Below are 21,075 nucleotides of genomic sequence, written 5' to 3' on the forward strand. Positions count from 1 at the left end.
CATAATTTGCATGATGTAGTTAAATAAAAGAGATGGTTTTGCTCTGGTGTGGGATTAGCTGACAAAAAACTGACCTCTTCAGTGATGGAATCCAGTGATGATGTAGCTTCATCACACAATATAATGGGAGGATTTTTCAGAATTGTCCTAGCAATTGCAACTCTCTGCTTTTCTCCTCCTGATAGAAACATCAGATTAAGACAAGACCAGATAATGAATAACAATCCAATGATTTATTTAAAATGATCAGGTTCTTCCAGAAACCATATGGATGAGGCATTAAATAGTAAAAATATTATGCAACTGATCATAACAGTGAAATTTTAACAAAATCTTAAAACAAGCTACTCTTCATATCAAGGACATTGGAATTATTCTGTTAGTTAACCCTTATGCTCACTAATGCTGGTGAGACAAAAATTTGGAAGCTATAACATTTTACAAAATGGCTACACGTCTTAGAACAATGATCTGCACTTTAGTCTTTTATAGTGTAAATTATTCATTTGAAATGTTCCTCAACGCACAAATATTCTATTTGCAAATAGGAGGCAGAGTTATTGAAATGGAAACAATGAAAACAAAATCTCTTTAATGTCTGTGTTGAAAAATGGGTGGGGATATGATGCAAAAATATTAGGTATTTAAATTTCGACTCCTGACAAATTCGACAACCACGTTGATTATATGGAAGTGGTAAGATTGGCCTGTGGTAATGTTGAATGTTCCAGCAGAGAATAGAGCACATTCTGTTGATGGGCAAAGAGATTGCACTTTTCAACAGAAGGGAATAAACAGCAGTTTAATGCTTTGAGTGGAATTGCACAATTAGCAAAAGTCTTAAATTCTGCTCATATAGGAAACCAGAAACAAAAGTCTTCTCTCCATAAAAAATGTATTTTTAAGACAAACATCTGCACAACTAAAATGAGGCATCGCTTCACTATCTTTGATGGCAATAGAATATGCTCTACTTCCAGATTTTGATTGATTGAAAGGGATAACTAACTTTTTCTTTAAACAATCAAATTATTCAAGAATGTTAAGATTTAAACTTTTTCTCATCACCTAATATTACTGTGCACAGGTGGTAACAAAGATATAAAAAAAATAGATACTGGCACTTTTTAAAAATAAAATCTGAGAAGCAGACATACATGATGGTATAGTTGTACTTTGTATTTCAAGAAGGTATGCTTAATTTTTTTAAATATTTAGACATACAGCACTGTAACAAGCCATTTCAGCCCATGTGTTCATGCCTCCCCATTTTACAACCATTTAACCTACACCCCCAGTAAGTTTTGAAGTGTGGGAGGAAACCGGAGCCCCCGAAGAAAACTCATGCAGACGTGGGGAGAACATACAAATTCCTCTTAGACAGCGCAGGATTCAAACTCCGGTCCAGAATTCCAAACAACAAAACCAAAAATAAAATCCATGCTGAGAGCACATTCCAGCTAACAATCAAGTCTTGAATGTTGTAGAACTCTTTTGCATGCAATTCATCATATTTGTAATATTCAGTAGATAAACAGACAAGACAGACTCTGCTAGCAGTTTGGTTAAAAAACATAGTTAGTGGAAATGCAAAAGTGACTAAACTTTGGGGTGCAGTCTTTATTGGAATTAAATCTTGTGGTTTTTAAATTTAAATTTGGAGGCACAGCATGACCCCATGACAGCCAAATACATCAATTTTTTAAAAATCCTATAAACCCTGTACGTATTTGGAGAGTGGGAGGAATCCGGAACACCCAAGGAAACCTACAGTGATACAGGGAGAATATGTATACTCCTTTACAGTGTTGAATTCTAATTCTTCTTCTTTGGCTTGCTTCGCGGACGAAGATTTATGGAGGGGGTAAAAAGTCCACGTCAGCTGCAGGCTCGTTTGTGGCTGACCAGTCCGATGCGGGACAGGCAGACACGATTGCAGCGGTTGCAAGGGAAAATTGGTTGGTTGGGGTTGGGTGTTGGGTTTTTCCTCCTTTGCCTTTTGTCAGTGAGGTGGGCTCTGCGGTCTTCTTCAAAGGAGGCTGCTGCCCGCCAAACTGTGAGGCGCCAAGATGCACGGTTTGAGGCGTTATCAGCCCACTGGCGGTGGTTATCAGCCCACTGGCGGTGATTATCCAACTGCACGAAAACAAACAAAGGTCGGGTCAGATACAGCAATGAGCTCTCTGAACCCTTCTCCATTAACAATGGCATGAAGCAAGGCTGTGTTCTCGCACCAACCCTCTTTTCAATCTTCTTCAGCATGATGCTGAACCAAGCCATGAAAGACCCCAACAATGAAGACGCTGTTTACATCCGGTACCGCACGGATGGCAGTCTCTTCAATCTGAGGCGCCTGCAAGCTCACACCAAGACACAAGAGAAACTTGTCCGTGAACTACTCTTTGCAGATGATGCCGCTTTAGTTGCCCATTCAGAGCCAGCTCTTCAGCGCTTGACGTCCTGCTTTGCGGAAACTGCCAAAATGTTTGGCCTGGAAGTCAGCCTGAAGAAAACTGAGGTCCTCCATCAGCCAGCTCCCCACCATGACTACCAGCCCCCCCACATCTCCATCGGGCACACAAAACTCAAAACGGTCAACCAGTTTACCTATCTCGGCTGCACCATTTCATCAGATGCAAGGATCGACAATGAGATAGACAACAGACTCGCCAAGGCAAATAGCGCCTTTGGAAGACTACACAAAAGAGTCTGGAAAAACAACCAACTGAAAAACCTCACAAAGATAAGCGTATACAGAGCCGTTGTCATACCCACACTCCTGTTCGGCTCCGAATCATGGGTCCTCTACCGGCACCACCTACGGCTCCTAGAACGCTTCCACCAGCGTTGTCTCCGCTCCATCCTCAACATCCATTGGAGCGCTCACACCCCTAACGTCGAGGTACTCGAGATGGCAGAGGTCGACAGCATCGAGTCCACGCTGCTGAAGATCCAGCTGCGCTGGATGGGTCACGTCTCCAGAATGGAGGACCATTGCCTTCCCAAGATCGTATTATATGGCGAGCTCTCCACCTGCCACCGTGACAGAGGTGCACCAAAGAAAAGGTACAAGGACTGCCTAAAGAAATCTCTTGGTGCCTGCCACATTGAATTCTAATAACACCGTTCTAACCACCATGCTCATAGTGGTTAGAGCTCACGGCTCCAATGAGAGGGCAGGTTCAAGAAAAAGACAAGCAAACTGTCCCTGTGAGCAGCTATAACAAATAATCCTTTGGATTTAATTGCATCGTGGATGCGATTTTAAAAAATGCTTCATGTAGCACACTACTGGCAGTGACCATTCAATGCTGTATTCCAAAATGGTGACCAACTCAATGATATAACAAAATGGACTTAATTTACAATTTGCAATCCTACCAACCTGCGAATTTTTTGTAACTAGTCTATTCATTCTTGTATGAATTCCCAAAATCCAAAGGAAACTGAAATAATGTAACCAAAATGATTAAAAGGTCAGTCATTATTTCTATATATAAAAGATGGACAATTTAGATGGTTTCATTGGTAACAAGCCCCACCTAGTGGCCTTGACAAAGATGAAAGATTTAGAAAACATAATTCAAGATGCTGTCAACCATTATCAATCAATGTCCATAGGATCAGATTAAGATAACCAGTTGTCCTTTAACTCACCAGAAAGCTTTAGTCCACGTTCACCAACTTGAGTATCATAACCATGTGGCATTTTGAGAATGGAGTTATGAAGTCCAGCAATCTTAGCAACCTGGTATATTTCTTCTGCCTTTGCACGGATGTTCCCATATTGGAGGTTATAGAAAATTGTATTATGGAATAGGACAGTATCCTAAGACATGGAAAAAAAGACATTTCCATTTTAAATGTGGAAAAAATACTCCAGGATTATTTGAGATTGGAGAAGTACACTTGTGATAAAACAAATTTAACCAGTGAGGATCACCTAATAATCTCCTATACAGGAATTAAATATTTGGTTTTTTTTAAAATCAGACTCCTTTTTTTTCCCCCAAACTTTATTTAAAAGATAACAAAAACATAACATACAGTTGAGAAATAATCGAAGAAAATTTTACATTAACACCCATCCCACCCTCCCACCCCTACAGCCAACTCCCTTAAGGGGAAAGCAAAAAAAAAAAAATATATATAAAAATATTGTAAATGTTGATAACATTTCAAAGTATCTCTAAATGCATATATTTCAAATACGGAGACCATTTACTAATAAAGAATAATTATCATGTAAATTATAAGTAATTTTTTCCATAACAATACATACTTTCAATTCATTGTGCCAACGTGATATATTAATCTCAGTATCATCTTTCCAAGTACCAGCAACATATTTACGCACTACTGATAAAACCAAACGTACAAAAGCAATTTGAATTTTGTCCAATCCCATTCCCCTTAACGAATACAAATTTCCCAACAAGAAAATCTTTGGATCTAATGGTAATATAAAATTATATAATTTCTCCAAAACTGTTTTAATTCCTTGCCAAAATGATTGAACTTTAACAATTCCAAACAGCATGTAGAAAAGTTCCAATACTTGAGCCACATCTAAAACAAGAATCTGAATTACTAAACCCTTTTTTTTTTATAAACTTTACCGGGGTCAAATATAATTGATGTAAAAAAATTATAATTAACCATTCCATATCATACATTAGTCAATTTAATTACATTGTCCTGACACATATTCGCCCAATCATCTTCGGGAAAAATAAATACTAAATCACTCTCCCATTTAAGTTTAGATTTCTCCAAATCTGGTTTATCTATACTATCTTGTAACAAATTATCTCTTCTTCTTCTCTTTGGCTTGGCTTCGCGGACGAAGATTTATGGAGAGGTAATGTCCACGTCAGCTGCAGGCTCGTTTGTGGCTGACAAGTCCGATGCGGGACAGGCAGACACGGTTGCAGCGGTTGCAAGGGAAAATTGGTTGGTTGGGTTTGGGTGTTGGGTTTTTCCTCCTTTGTCTTTTGTCAGTGAGGTGGGCTCTGCGGTCTTCTTCAAAGGAGGTTGCTGCCCGCCGAACTGTGAGGCGCCAAGATGCATGGTTTGAGACGATATCAGCCCACTGGTGGTGGTCAATGTGGCAGGCACCAAGAGATTTCTTTAGTCAGTCCTTGTACCTCTTCTTTGGTGCACCTCTGTCATGGTGGCCAGTGGAGAGCTTGCCATATAACACGATCTTGGGAAGGCGATGGTCCTCCATTCTGGAGACGTGACCCACCCAGCGCAGTTGGATCTTCAGCAGCGTGGATTCGATGTTGTCGGCCTCTGCCATCTCGAGTACTTCGATGTTAGGGATGAAGTCATTCCAATGAATGTTGAGGATGGAGCGGAGACAACGCTGGTGGAAGCGTTCTAGGAGCTGTAGGTGATGCCGGTAGAGGACCCATGATTCGGAGCCGAACAGGAGTGTGGGTATGACAACGGCTCTGTATACGCTAATCTTTGTGAGGTTTTTCAGTTGGTTGTTTTTCAGACTCTTTTGTGTAGTCTTCCAAAGGCGCTATTTGCCTTAGCGAGTCTGTTGTCTATCTCGTCGTTGATCCTTGCATCCGATGAAATGGTGCAGCCGAGATAGATAAACTGGTTGACCGTTTTGAGTTTTGTGTGCCCGATGGAGACGTGGGGGGGCTGGTAGTCATTGTGGGGAGCTGGCTGATGGTCGGGTCAGATACAGCAATGAGCTCTCTGAACCCTTCTCCTTTAACAATGGCGTGAAGCAAGGCTGCGTTCTCGCACCAACCCTCTTTTCAATCTTCTTCAGTATGATGCTGAAACAAGCCATGAAAGACCTCAACAATGAAGACGCTGTTTACATCTGGTACCGCACAGATGGCAGTCTCTTCAATCTGAGGCGCCTCCAAGCTCACACCAAGACACAAGAGAAACTTGTCCGTGAACTACTCTTTGCAGACTATGCCGCTTTAGTTGCCCATTCAGAGCCAGCTCTTCAGCGCTTGACGTCCTGTTTTGCGGAAACTGCCAAAATGTTTGGCCTGGAAGTCAGTCTGAAGAAAACTGAGGTCCTCCATAACAAATTATACTTAACTGAAATATAACCCTTTTTCGGTATAGAGGAAATCAAAGAGTCAAATCTCGACAAAGTAGGTAAAATCATCTCTCTCCAATAATTATCTTTTATCAAAGCTCTATTGATAATACACAAACAAAGAATTCACAGGTATATCAAATCTTTCTCTCAATTGATTAAAAGAAAGAAATTTCCCCTCTACAAAACAATCTTGTATTGTCTTTATACCTTGAGAATCCCAAATCTTTAAATGATTATTAAACATTGAAAAAAGAATAAGCTGATTGTTATACAATGGAATTAAAATTGATAATTTATCTTTTGACCCTAATACCTTGTTTTTTTTAAAAATCCAGATCTTTAACAAATGTTTCAATATCGGCACATCATATTGCTGTAACAAAATCAAGTTCCAGCGAAATATAAATTTATGTATTTCAACCCTATACACGCCATTTCCACTTTATCCCAGCTGGGAGGCTGACCCAAATCCATCAATCTACTAATAAACTTCAACTGGGCCGCTTCATAATAATTTTGAAAATGTGATAATTGTAGTCCGTCCAATGTATACTTCCATGTAAGTCTATGCCTCGCCATTCGGGCTAATTTACTTTTCCATAAAAACTCTCGCACTGCTTTATTCAAATCTTGAAAAAAGCCCTTAGAAAGTAAACAAGGTAATGACTGAAATAAATATTGAATTTGAGAAAAAATATTCATTTTAATACAATTAACCCGACCAATCAAAGTTAATGGAAGATCTTTCCACTTAATCAAATCTGCTTTAATCCGTCTTAATATAGGTACATAATTTAATTGATATAATGATTGATAATTCGTATCCACACCCAAATATTTAAATTTACTTGTCCACCTTGTTTTAAATTCTGAATAATCTCCCATTCCAACTGGTAAAATTTCACTTTTATCCCTATTAACTTTATATCCCAATAATTCTCCAAATTTCAACCATCACTCTTGCAATTGTTTCAACGACCGTTCCGGTTCCTTCAAATATACCAATACATCGTCCGCAAATAAATTAATTTTATATTCTTCATTCTTAACCCTCATCCCTCTAATTTCTTCATTTTGTCTAATAGCCTGAGCTAACTGTTCAATAACCAACGCCAATAAGGTTGGTGACAATGGGCAGCCCTGTCAAGTTGAATGAGTCAATTTAAATGGTGAAGAAATTGGTTATCAGACTCCTTTCTTGCAACAAAAATTGTTACAGATTGGGTCAATAAAATTATGATTAGTATGGATTGTGTGGGTTAAGTTTAGGTACACCACAAACAGTTCACAAAAGACATCTCATTTAAAATGCAACAGCAGAGATTTCATGTTCACAAACTTTGAAGAGTGCCGATGGAGATCTCACAAAGAGGTTTTAATTAGACTGATGTTGTGGGAAAAAAATGGACTATTGTCTTTTAAGAAACAGATGTCCAGGCTCAGAAACTGATTCCGGTGCCAGCGATCCAAGTCTGGTTAAAGGTTCCTATTCTCAGAGGGGTCATGTGGTTTTTGCAAACAGAGAAAGGATAAACGAATAGGTGATTTCTCTTTGGGGGGGGGGGGGGGGAAGAGAGAGAGAGAGATCAGTTTACAGCAGGACTTGGTGTTGGAGGCTGCAAGCTTTGCACTCCTGATATAAGAAAGACCCCATTTGAAAACGGGTTTTTGAGTTCTATGTTCACCCTATTCTCAGTCTTTGTAGTCAATTACAAGAGGAAGTGGCTCGTTAAGAACTCTTGCAGTAACCTGGAAAGAAGAGGTCATCTTTTGGAAAACCCATGAGGGGACAAGTTTCTTCGGCAAGACACCGAAGTGGCTGATTCAAAGAGATCGAATGAACAACGAATATCTCTCTGAAACCTGCAAAGACCTTCCATTGCGGTAACAATTTAAGTTAAAGCACAGAATGTAACATTTATGATCTGGTGAAGAACTTTCCTGAACACATACACATTACATACATGTGTGCTTAGAATTAGAAGGGAGTTAAGTTAGGTCAAGTTAATAGTAATAAGCTAAATATTGATAATATTATGTTAGAAGAAAATTAAGAGCAATTTTTGTTTAAGTAACCATTGTCTTGGTGAATTTCAGTTGCTGCTTGTTTTCGGAGTCCTCTGGGCTCTCAACAAGATGAACATCTGATACTCATTCAAACCCTCATTCATTTATCCCTAGAATGAGCATTTAGTACAGAACACCAGGAATAATTCCATATAGAAGCAGAGAGGAAATTAGGACTGTTAGCACATGAACGAATTGAAAAGGAAACAAGTTTAAAGTATTAGTTTCACATAATACAAATATAAAGCTCCAACAGACTGGACAAAAGAATTTTCACTTGATTGAAGCTAAATCTGTCAGTGCTATATTTTAGATAATATTTTACTTTTCTACAAAATGTTTTCATTCATGTTATAAAAATGCTAAAAATTAAGAAATCCCTGGCAGATTACAGAAACCCCACAGACCATTTTAAAGACACTAAGATCAGGATGCTGTCCAAGATGCAGCTTTTTTTCCCCCAATCAAATTAAATCTATGTTATGATAATTAGTTGATATGTAAGATGTAATGAAAATCTATCAATTGTTATATTCATTATTCAAACTAAGTACTTGGAACATGCATCCAGCAGATGAAACTATAACTTGTGACCTTTTAACTTTTTTTTTGTTGTAATTACATTGGAGAAATCGCAAATCATTTTTCTATGTGTGAGCATTTCACAGGAGTTATGTCACTAATTCCATTAGCAAGATCAAAGCACATATTGGTTCATTGAAGGGTACTTTGATACCTCCTATTTATGGATGATGTATTTTGAAATAAAAACAGGAAACACAAAGTACTCAGATGGTCAAGCAGCATGCATAGAGGGAGAAAGAAAGCCAACATTGCAGATGAAAATCTTTCTTCAATACAGCTTAAACTGAAAACAATTCACAGTCAATCAATCATGGTGTGCTGGTCTCAACAGTTCTAGAATAAAATATATTTCAATGGATTTATTATGTATATATTATTGGTTCTTTAAGTTCACTTTCTTCGATGTTTATGTATTTAGTTGAATAAAAGCCTTTGAGACAAATTTGTGAGAACAATAGCAGGAGATATAGTAGGGTATTTGAGTGGTAATGATAGTTCATGATAATAGAAATCAATTGTAGTCTATTTTTTCCCTTGAGAACTCATTGTTCAACAAATTTTAACAAATTCAAAATGCCATTGTGCAAATAAATAGTAGAATAGCAATTAATTTTCAACAATGGCAGTAAACAATGGATAATGGATTGGGCACTATAATTATACAGCCACGATAATTATTTCCATTCCCTGCAATGCCTATACCACACCACCTTTAACAAAGTAAATTGTCCCAAAGTGCTTCAAGGCAGCTACGTCACTGGATATGACAAAAGCCAGTTAGCACTTCATGGTCTTTTCAGCAAAACTATTTTGAAATAGTCTTGGAGAGAAATGTCCATGGAATGCCTACAGCATTTAAACATTCCATCCAGTGCCCCGGCCAATGTACATTTCAAGCTAAAATATGGATTAAATCAACTCCTTACAGATTTGCTATGTACAAAACATGCACATTTTTGAATCCCACGATTAGATCCAAGACGAATATCACATGAACATCTCATCATAGCTGCATAAATGCATTAACCAAATGATTCCAAGTCATATAAATAACAGTCAACCATCTGTTGTGGCAGTCAGGTTCAAGATGGGCTTCCAATTGTAGAGAATTGCCCAAGAGTAATGCAGACCACTTTTGTGCTTAACAATTTGACTAAGGCAATGAATTTTATGCTATTCACTTGTTTTTTTATGTATGACAATTGTTTTGCAAATTATCACTATACCTCAGTTTGCATTCCTTTGCAATAGGATACAAATCTAAATTCAGATAAAGTTTTAACCATACACATAATGTCTTCAAAACTGGATAAAAGAGGTTACTTAACAAGCAAGCATCTTTACCTGTGGTACAATGCCAATAGCTTTTCGCAAGCTATCCAAACTGACATCTTTAACGTTCTGGCCAGCCACATAGATGTTCCCCTTCTGAGGTTCATAGAAGCGGAAGAGCAACCTTACAACTGTGCTTTTCCTACAATTAAGGAAATGGTCACACCACTGTTTGATATTAATTCAAATATATGAATGAATCTATTATACTAATGAGCATTAATGTTTGAAAATTATTTCAAAGTATAAATGCGATAGCCTCATTGATAAATATTTGAGAAAATGGCAAAATAAAATACCAAGACATTAAGGTAGAAATGATTAATTAGCTTTGAAAGAGGAAAATCCTGGTCCAGGTGAAGTATATCTATAAATATTTTTTTTAAAGTGTAATAGGAGAAATATCACTATATACAAATGATTAATTAGAAACAGGGATAGTTTTAGAGGTCTGAGAAAACTAATGATCAGTTCTAGTCATAATGTCCAGACAGCTTAAAGTTGGTGTTAGGTAAAAATTTCTAGTCAGTTTTATTTCAAGCCAATTGCTGATTAGCTTAGAAATATAGGCCAAATGGAGGCAAATGGAATGAGCTTACATAGATATCTTGGTTGGCAGGGATGAGTTCGACTGATGGGCTCGTTTCAATGCTGTACAACTCTTATCAGCCTTCACTGGATTTTTGAAGTAAAAGGAACAGTGGAGGCCAAAGTTAATGTAATGTTTGAATCTGTGACATTTAGTGAGAAACCACATTGGAGACTCATGCAGAGTTGATGGAAAAGTAACAGAATGGAAGAAAAGATGGACAGTTAACAAATTACAAAATACGACCAGCTCCTCAGACTGCATGGAAAGCTGGGAAGTGGTGTTCCGTAGTGATCAGAGCTGAAAAATCAATTCATCATTTGCAAATTAGAGAGAAATAGAAATATCTCTTTAAAACTACAGATGGAAAACTATAAAAATAACAAAAGGTTCATAAATTTCAAAAAAAAGAGCTTTGGAATTCATTTCAAAGACATTCTGTAACACTCGCACAGAAACTTTGCGAGATCACACTTGAATTGCAATTCTCATTAGAGAATACAGAAAAATTGTAAATTGGTTCACAAGGTCAAATCCAGAATTAAAGTCAGACAGACTACAATTACTTTCCTGAAGAAAAGAGGAGGCTCAAATGTGGACAGTGGAGGGGTTAATGAATACATTTTGTGAAAACGTTTTAATTTTTCTTGAAGTCCCAAATGAGAGATCGCCAATATAAATCATTAATAAACCTCAGGGTATTCATCTAGCCTTCTACACCAAAGAGTTGCTGTGACAAAGAGAGGCTGAAACGAACCGTGCAGATGCTTTAAAAGGGAAGCTGGATAAGCACAAAGAGAAAGGAGTATATCCTGATCTTGCCAATCAAGAATGCTCACATAGATGGTGTGAATAGCATCTGTCCTCCAACACTAGGACGTTTTGGCTTCGCTATTATTTGCATTTTAGGAGATTCTGAATTGTCCACCACACATTTGTTTCCCCAACAATCTTTGCTTTACAAATATCAATATTACTGCTGCTTCTGTAAAATGAAACAAGATAGAAATAATAAATATGGCATTTTATTTTAATGATGATGCAAATGAAGATTTAACAATCAAAATTCCAAATAGTGCTAAGACATGAATTCAGCAAAGTGGCTAGGGACAGGATTTGAGGAACAAATGAGATGAGGAAATGAGGCAAGAAATGAAGTGCACCTCTGCGGAAAAAAAAACCAAGAATTCTCTCGCCTAGGTTCTCATCTCTAAAGATTTAAATGATACCAATGGCACTAGGATACAGTGGCGGAGTCAGGTGAGGAAGTGACCTATGGTTATTTATAGGACAAGAACGAAAAAGAAAATAAGAAACATGCAAAACCTGTGATAGAAAAGGATGAAGGGAAGAAAATTGATCAACATTTCAACAAACAATCTAAAGACTACCATGACAAATGACTTACCCTGATCCACTACCACCTACAATTGCCACCTTTTTCCCAGCAGGAACTTCAAATGATACCCCATCAAGGATTTTGTGGCCATCCAAATATTCAAAGTAAACATTATCAAAAGTGATGGTGGAATTTTCAGGAGTAACCCGAAGTCCTGGAGCCATTTGTGCCTCCTATAAAACCACACAAAAAAACAAGTTGCATTAGAGCCCTGGGAACCACTTCTGGCTTGAAAAATACTAAAGAAGATGACTCTGTACAAGACGACCCCCTACCCCAAGCCTTGGCACATACTGCTGACCAAAGGAGTGATGCTGCTTGTCACAATATACTATTTCCCAATATTTTAAAAGCACATTACACAGTAAATGTTTACATTTTATTACAAATTTTAAATTAAACCACCATTGGCTCCTTTAACAGGCCATTTAAAGCCTGTACAGAGCCGACGGCAGTCACACTGGGCAGATGGACCCCGCAGGGGAACGCTGAGACTTTGCAGTTAAGGTTCGTATTTTATACTTTGCACAGGGGAGTTCTGAGACTTTGCTATTAAGGTTTGTATTTTATACTTGGCCTATAAGATGATTTGGGGTGATATTTTTAACATTCATTTACTGTTTTATATGCTAGCATATGTAGTAAACACATGGTGCCTTATCAGAAATTGTATCTTTATATTACCATTTTTATTTTTACAAAAAAGATATTCCATTTGAATTTTACACCCAAATTTCAGACTAAAAAATCTAGAACTTAAAAAGCCCCATGCAAAGGACTTCCAAAAACTTAAGCTCTTACCTTAATATTTGTATCCACACTAAGTAAGGTAAACAGTGTGTTCATGTCTATTAGTGCCTGTCGTGTCTCTCTATATACAGTGCCCAGAAAATTTAAGGGAAGAGACAACTGGAAAAGAAGTCCATTCACCATCACCAGATCTCCTACTGTTAGTGTACCTACAAAAATGAATGCAACATTACAAGAAATTTCCATTTAATTTTCAATTCAGCTTGAGCAAGACAAAAAAAAATGACATTTCATTTGTATTATTCAATCTATGGTGATGAGTACACCCAACTCTTCTTTAAAAAAAAGTGCAAAATACCATTGGAAGATAGCAACCAAAAATATTAAACATGTTAGGTGGTAATTTGCACGATAAACCACAATTTGTACCATTTTTTCTTCTTTCATTTGAAACAGATGGAAAGGGATGTGGTCTTCTGAAAGAATGCAAAGTAAATAATAATGGTCAAACATTGCAACCTTGAACAAAATATCTGACAGACATTTTACTGAAATGCAGTCACTATGTTAGGTATGCCCAAACAGGCATGCCTACAATAGGAATTTCAGTTTTACAGGAGGTAGAATAGATTTCTAAATGTTCAAATTCATGTTTGTTTATTGGTCAATACAGTTGGCGAGGACTTTTCTCCTGCATTGATAGCTGATTTTAAGAAACCCTAATCATCCAAAATGTTTAAATTACAGGTGCCTAACCCATTTATCTGGGATTCCAAACACTGGCAACCTCCAAAAACTGGCACTTTTTTCAGTAAATGACATCTGCTCATCAAACATGGTTTTTACACATCAGTAACATTAATTTCCCATAATACACTAGCAGACTGAATGACCTCCAGAATTCACACAGGCAGGGCATTTACACTAAATAAGGTTGAGTTGCAGTGATCTTGGAGGCTGGATGTTTGAGGTGGGGTAGGAGGAATGAAATATAACTGAGTTTTGAGGGGGCGCGTGGCAAGGTGGCGTAAGGATCAGACGTGCCTTCCAGTCCTCTCCTGACTCTATCTTATTGTTTTGTCTAGAAATGCCCGTTAAAATTCTTTAAAAGTTTAGATAATTTCAGTGCTGTTAATTTAACTTATGATGGTACAATTGGTGGAAAAGAGCAAAAAAAAACGACAACAGATCACCAAAAAACTACATTTTCCAAAAGTTCAAGTTTTGGAGCCTACCTACAGGAAAGACACCGGGACTCAGCGTGAAATGGATCCCAGGAGAGAGGTACAGTGTTCGGATGTAGAGCTCTATGTTACATCGGTAGAGCCCCCTAAAGAGGGCGCCAAACAGCCTTTAGAACAAAGAGTTACTCAAAGGCATTTGTCAACTGTAGAGGTGGCGCTGCATACTGCATCTCTATACAACCTATACAACTTGATGTACTGGGAGAACTTAATACATTATGGACTGGGGAAAACCCCGGCCAGCGTCCTCCAGTCACTGCTGGAGAGGCAGTGGCTGGGGTTTCCACACGCAGTCATACTATAAGGAAGGCAACCAGAATGAAAGAAGGAACAGAAGATCCTTTGGTTATGCAGAAGAAGCAGGAATCTGTTGAGCCAAAATCTCTTCCAATTGAAAAGATTTTTGTGAATCTTGAATCTAAATTATTTTATACAATGCAGGGATTATCCAAGATTATGACTGAACTTGGTACTAGGTTTAATACTCTGGTGAAAATACATTCTCAACAGATGGCTGAGTTTGGAGCTTTTAAGCTTGAAGTGAGAGATAAATTTAATTCGTGTGAAGAAGATATAGACGAAATACGGGATCAAGTTTTTGATGTGACCAAAATGGTTGAAGACTAACAAACTCAAAATAAAAATTTGGTGAAAAAGATTGATTATTTGGAAAACCAATCCAGACGGAACAATATAAAGATTATTGGTTTGCCGGAAGGTACGGAGGGACCGGACCCAAGAAAATTTTTTACTGAATGGATTCCGCAGGTGCTGGGTCAAGAACATTTCCCGGAAGGTATAATACTGGAAACAACAGAGAAAATCACCCTTGATGATTCAAAATAATCGAGTTTTCTTCTATGCGGATTTGAGTCAAGAAGTTATGTTCCAATGTCAGGAATTCAATCCTGCTTAAAACTTGTTGTGGAAGAAAAGGTTACAAGGCAACCTTTAGATATCCAGCTGTTTTGAAGGTTTTTCAAGATGGTTGCCAACCAAAGTTCTTTGATTCTCCAAAGGAAGCTATAGCATTTGCTCAAGAGCTGCCAATTACTTAGTTTCAACAGAGACATAGTCCGCCGCGATCTCTAAGGAGACAAGAGATGGAAGAAAAGAGCCGTGCTCCAAGAAGGCATGGTTGTAATGGTGACTCGGCAGTTGGAGCTGATTAAAAGAAGAGTTGTCCTTTTTTTTCTAATTTTTTTTTTAAAAAAAAAGGGATATTAAATAATGATGATGTTAGTTTAAGATGAAGTGAGAGTTGGGGGAGAGAACTGGATAGGCACTATTTCCTGAAAGTCATCTGCTACGTGTGAGTTATCTCACACCCATTTTTTTTGGGAGTTACCGCATTGTGCGGTTTAGACGGGAGGGGATATTTTTAACCTCCTACCTGTTTTTTTTCCTTTTTTTTGTATTATTAGATTAAAGAGTGAAGGGTTTTTTTTTGTTTATTAAAAAAAAACAAGGAAGTATTTAATTGTTTAAAAAACTAAAAATTGATGTGGTTTTTTTTGTAAAGTTTATTCAGTAGATAAGGAATATTTGAAATTTAAATGTGAATGGGATGGATAAGTTTTTTTTAATATTTTTTCTTTAACTTTAAGGTGAAAGGAGTGGTAATTCTGGTGTATATTATTTTGCTATTTTAGTTATAGAACGAAGGGAATAATGGTGAAAGTTATAAATTGAATTGTACAATTCTTAATGAGGCTTGAATTTTGTTTGTGGTTTATGCTCCATTTGTTGAAGATGTGTTTTTATTATTTGGATATCTGAATTTTAACTTAATGATTGGGGATATTTAAATGTGGTATTGGAGCTTTTATTGGATAACTATTCAAGAGTAAAAGGGAAAAATGGTGGAAGAGTACTAAAATTGAATTGTACAATGCTTAATGAGGTTTGAATTTTGTTTTAAGATGGTGGTTTATGTGACTAATATGATGATAGATGTGAAGTTAGTTGATATTTGGTGAAGGTTTATCTCTATAGAGAAAGTTTTTTTTCATCTTTTTTTTCATGCTATAATTTTTTTAAGAATTGATTATTGTTTAAGAATTTTTGATAATGTTATTAACTTTACTAATTTTTTTATATTAAGTTTGAGTTAAATATATGTTTCATCTTAACTCCGTTTGTTAAATATATGCATTTAAGTTTGATTTAAATATGTTTTTTAAGTCTGATATCTTAGTATTAATTACTTTTCTTTTTGTTAGTATTTTAATCGGTTATGTTTTTGTTTTTTATGTAAGTGGGTTTTTTTCTCATATATTATTAACTTTATTAATTCTTCACTCTTTATTTTGGGGGGAAAGGGGGGTTGGACTAATTTGAGTTGGGTTATTAATGTGTAATAATTATTGGGGAGGGTATAGTTTATTTAGATTACTGATACTGTATTGTAATTTTATTATTTTATTCTTAATTTATTTTAATGTAATCCTATATGTTATTCATGTTATAAAATCTTAAAAGTTTAAAAAAATAACTGAGTTTTGAAAGTGTTGTGCAAATAGTCTCCGTTTTCAAAGGGAGACACCCCCCCCCCAATGCCCCATCTCCCCCAACCTCCCCTGTCCTCGTGGAAAGGTGACTCTCGACCCCGAGCACCCAATGAGAGAGAAGCAGGTGGCAGCTGTCTCAATGCAAATAATGGTCATCTTCCTTACCCATAATCCCCCATGAAGCTGGAACCGCTCTGCATATCCCTGGTAAAGTGATTCCACCTGCAAGGGGGATTATGGGTAACGAAGGTGGCCATTGCTCCCGCATTGAGCTGTCACCACGTGCAGGTGTGATGCTCCGGTGCACTCTAGGCTCAGCAGCTGGTGCATCAGGAGTTAGATTTGGTTGGGGGGGGGGGTGGGGGGCGGAAGGAGTGGAAAGAGATGGACGAGCAGAGCCAGCATTACCATTAGGCAAACTAGGCAGCCGCCTAGAGTGCAGACCTCAGAGGGGTGTTTGGTGTGTTACCAGACCCAGTACTCAGGGTGAGGGCCTCAGAGATGGCTAGAATGAGCAGCCTCTTTCACGTCCAGCTGAGCTGCCAGGGTGTACCCGAGGGACAGCCCAACGAGCTGGAGGAGCACCTGAAAGGCGCTGGCACCAGTCTCCACTGCCCCGGTGGCCCACACCTCCTGCAGCTCTTCACCAAGCTGGTCAAGTTGCGTGCAGGCACCTCCCTCACTACAAGATCAGCCCTCTCCTCTTTAAGGGGATGGACAACAACTTCCACAGCTGCTCTGGAGCTGCATCCACTGTCAGAAACACCATCGTCCTGACCTGCAACTCTGCTCTCTGGGGCCAGGACTCCGACATCATCCTGCAGTGGATGGCGGGAGGGCAGGTCAAACTATCCATCATCCACTTCAAATAGTCTGGCATGGGTCCTGCAGGGGATGGAGGGGGGGGGATGTAGGAGGGCCGATGGGCAGATGGGGAGGGGGGTCAACAGATGGCCAGGGGTGGGGTAGGGTAGGGGACAAATGGTGGAGGATAAGAGCAAGACATTTACTTAAAGGGACCGCCATTTTAAAATGATTCTGAAATCCGGAAGATTCTGAACAATGGCAGGTGCCTGGTCCCAACGATCCTAGATAAAAGGTTAGGTACCTGTAATTCCATTTCCAGAACTGGTAAAGGAAAAAGATAGATGTCATGGAAGAAAGAAAATAAGGTGCCCAATCCCATAATGATTTGCAAAATCATTTACTGCTCATTGTCTGACCACTTTTATTGTCTCCCTTACCAAATGAATACTAATACCCAACATATTGCCCGAGAACAGCCCTTCTAATTATGTATTAAGGTTATCAATCTACACCTCAAGAATGGTAGCCTCACCAGTTTAAGATACATGGTAGAGGGTTGTTTTTCAGATGAGGCTCGTGACTAGTGGAGTGCCACAGGGATCACTGCTAAATCCACTGTGGTTTGTTACCCATATAAACAACTTGGGTGAGAATGTAATCAGCGAGATAAGTTTGCTAATTTGATGCTATTGTGAACAATGAATAAGATTACTTCGGATCTAGATCAACTGGGGAAGTGTGCCAAGGAATGGAAGATGAATTTAACTTGAGAAGTGCAAGATGTTGCATTTTGCAAATTAAACCAGGCCAGGATCTGCTCAGTAAATGGTAGGGTAGAACTGAGACCTCTATATAAAGAAGTTCCCTGAAAATGGTGAAATAGATACATGTGCTGAAGAAGGTCTTTGGCACAATTCATCAGTCAAGACAGCAACTACAGCAGATGGGAAACCATAGCTGCTGGTGAAGCCACATTTGGGAGTATTGTTTATAGTTCTGGTCACCTAACTATGGGAAATACATAACTAAGCTAGAAAGGATGCAGAAAAGATTCATGAGGATGTGGCTAGTACTGGAGGGCTTGAGCTACAAGACGCCCCTGAAAGGCTTGGATTTTTTTCTTGACCGTAAACAGCTCAGGGGTGACCTGGTGGAGATAGACAAAACCATGAGGGATATACAAAAAGTCTCCCCACCCCCACCCCCCCAACAAGGTAGGCGAGTCTAAGTCTATATGCTTAAACTGAAGGGAAAGATTTAAAAAGGACCAGAAGGGAAACTTCCCCTGCACCCACCATCCTCCCTCCAGCAAATACAGAAGGGTGTGTGTGTGTGTGTGTGTGTGTATATATATATGTTTTATAAATATATAAAACAAACCATGGAACTGGGTACAATGTTTAAAAGAGAATAAATAGGCTGATAAGAATGGTTTAGGGGGATATGGGCTAAGTGCAGGCAAACGAGTCCAGTTCAGGTAGACAATTTGGTTGGCATAGATGAGCTGTGCCCCTGTTTTTGTATTGCTTAACTATTACCTGCACCCTTATAGCCACAGCACGGATATTCTGCAGCTGCTTCCTCATCCAAATGAGTTCTCTAGCAGACTGTTAATGAGTTATATCAACACACCTCAATATAAAAATTGGAAGGAAAGTGCAGACTCTCAAACATAAAACATCTTAACCAATTTGAATGACAATACCTGCTAGGATTCCTTGACTTGCAAGAATCATGATCCCAGTCAGACCAAAGCTAAAGATAAGATTCTGACCAAAGTTCAGTACTGCAAGGCTTGAGGTAGTCTTCAGAGATGCATCTTCATAAGATTTCAAGTATCTATCGTATCTCTCTGCTTCATACTTCTCATTATTGAAATACTGTAATTGGAATTTATACTCATTGTTATTAAAGTTTGCCACTATAAATATAAACAAATTACACATTACAAAGCATATAAATGAAGTACACATTCAAAGGATATTCTTTAGAATGGCATGGATTTCTGACTCATTTCCACATAAATTTTTCAATATTTTCCGAAAAATATTTTGTAGGAGATGCACTAACTCTGTTCCCAGGACCCGACCAAACAAAGACTTGGCACTGACTATGAATTTGCATGGAAGTCCGTGCCAGAGGTCTTTGGCACTTCTAGACCTACTCTATATTTGGAAATGGTACAGTGCAGCACCATAGTATTTCCAGTCTAACAAAACACCAACACCATGAGATCACCAAAACAGCCTTGCATTCAAATTAGTCACCAATTGAAAATAATAAACCAATGAACTTACCACAACTGGATTTTATTCTCGATAAATCGGCAAAATATGATCTACTTTGAGAGAAATCCAAAAACAGCTCAAGCCACGAGAAAAAAAATAAAATTTAAAACATGCATTATTATAGTCCTGCCAGAGGAAATAAGTTTAACTTTTATGTCTGCAAGCTATTTGGAGAGGAGGAAAAAAAATAAACGTATAATGTTAAAACACTATTGAAAATCTAATGAAATGTAATTCACAGCATTGTACCTTCACAGTTTCGTAATTCAGAAGGGAATCTATCGCAGCATTGCCTGCATCATTATCAGCTTTATTCATTTTGATTCGGAACCGAGTCCTACAAATGAAAAATTACACTGAGCTTGAACAGTTGTCACAGCAAAGATATTATGGATAAAAAAGTTTAAAGTCAAATGTTAGTCTACAGTACCTCCACTGTGTAATACCAATGGTGAAAGCTGAATAAGCGCCTAAAGTTCCCAGGCTTATCAATGCATATGGCCCACCACATTTAAAGAACTGCAAAAACAAAATTCAAAAACGGAATTGGGACAAAAGAAAACAAACGTGACAAATACAAATCGATATGAAATCAGTGAGCCCAATATCGGTGGTTGGCAAGTTACTGCAGTATATTCTTAGGAAGAAGACATACATGCACTTGATGGCAAGGGGTGATTAGGGATCGTCAATATGGTTTTGTAAGTGGGAGGCCATGTCTCACAATTTTGAGCTTTTTTCGAAGATGTGAACAAAAAGGTTGACAAGGGCAAAGAGGTAGACATACATGTTGATTTCAGAAAGGTATTCGATAAAGTTCCACGTGGTAGGCTGCTTTGAAAGGTTAGATCGCTTGGGATACCAGATGAGATAGCAGGTTGGATAGAAAATTGGTTTGATGGAAGAAAGCAAAGAGTGATGGTGGAAGGCTGCTTTTCAGATTGGAGGCCTGAGATTAGAGGTGTGCCACAGGTTTTGGTCATTGCTCTTTGTCATCTATATCAAATGAAAGCGTACACATGATGAGGAAGTTTGGAGATTTCAAAAATTGTAGAGACTGAAGACAGTTGCCAAAGATTGCAGCAGGATCTTGATCAGTTGGGCAGGTGGACAAAGGAATGATTGATGGAATTACAGAAAAATTATGGTTGAAATGCGAGGAGTTGGATTCTTGGAGGTCTAACTTGGGTGGGATCAGGGGAGTGTTGTAGAGTAGAGTGATCTAGGGCTAGAGGTACATAGTATCTTGAAAGTGACACTATGGTTAGATAGAGTGGCCAAAAAAGCCCTTTTATAAAACTTCTCCACGCCAACCAATGATTTTCTCTCTTTTCTGAAATGATACTAATCCCATCACTCACTCCGTTCTGTCACTCGCTATCTCCCACTGCACTTTGGGGAGCACTGGGCCTCAAAGATCATTGA

General features: G+C 38.2%; 1 protein-coding gene across 3 annotated transcripts in view; it reads right to left on the reverse strand.

Moving 5' to 3' along the window:
• abcb7 (ATP-binding cassette, sub-family B (MDR/TAP), member 7) overlaps positions 1-21,075 on the reverse strand; it is a 46,772-nt gene that overhangs the window by 3,100 nt on the left and 22,597 nt on the right. For 2 of the 3 annotated variants that reach the window (XM_069892809.1, XM_069892810.1), the window contains 8 exons: positions 20,081-20,169; positions 19,900-19,987; positions 19,068-19,242; positions 12,853-13,010; positions 12,061-12,224; positions 10,076-10,205; positions 3,658-3,829; positions 75-178 (listed from right to left, as the gene is read on the reverse strand). In XM_069892809.1, the coding sequence (XP_069748910.1) occupies positions 75-178; positions 3,658-3,829; positions 10,076-10,205; positions 12,061-12,224; positions 12,853-13,010; positions 19,068-19,242; positions 19,900-19,987; positions 20,081-20,169 (1,080 nt within the window). Of the gene's footprint in view, positions 1-74; positions 179-2,029; positions 2,137-3,657; positions 3,830-10,075; positions 10,206-12,060; positions 12,225-12,852; positions 13,011-19,067; positions 19,243-19,899; positions 19,988-20,080; positions 20,170-21,075 lie in introns of those variants that run through there. The other variant, XM_069892811.1, reaches the window with a different exon arrangement.

Source organism: Narcine bancroftii, chromosome 8 (genome assembly GCF_036971445.1).
Source record: "Narcine bancroftii isolate sNarBan1 chromosome 8, sNarBan1.hap1, whole genome shotgun sequence".
In the NCBI taxonomy this organism is placed as follows: Eukaryota; Metazoa; Chordata; class Chondrichthyes; order Torpediniformes; family Narcinidae; genus Narcine; species Narcine bancroftii.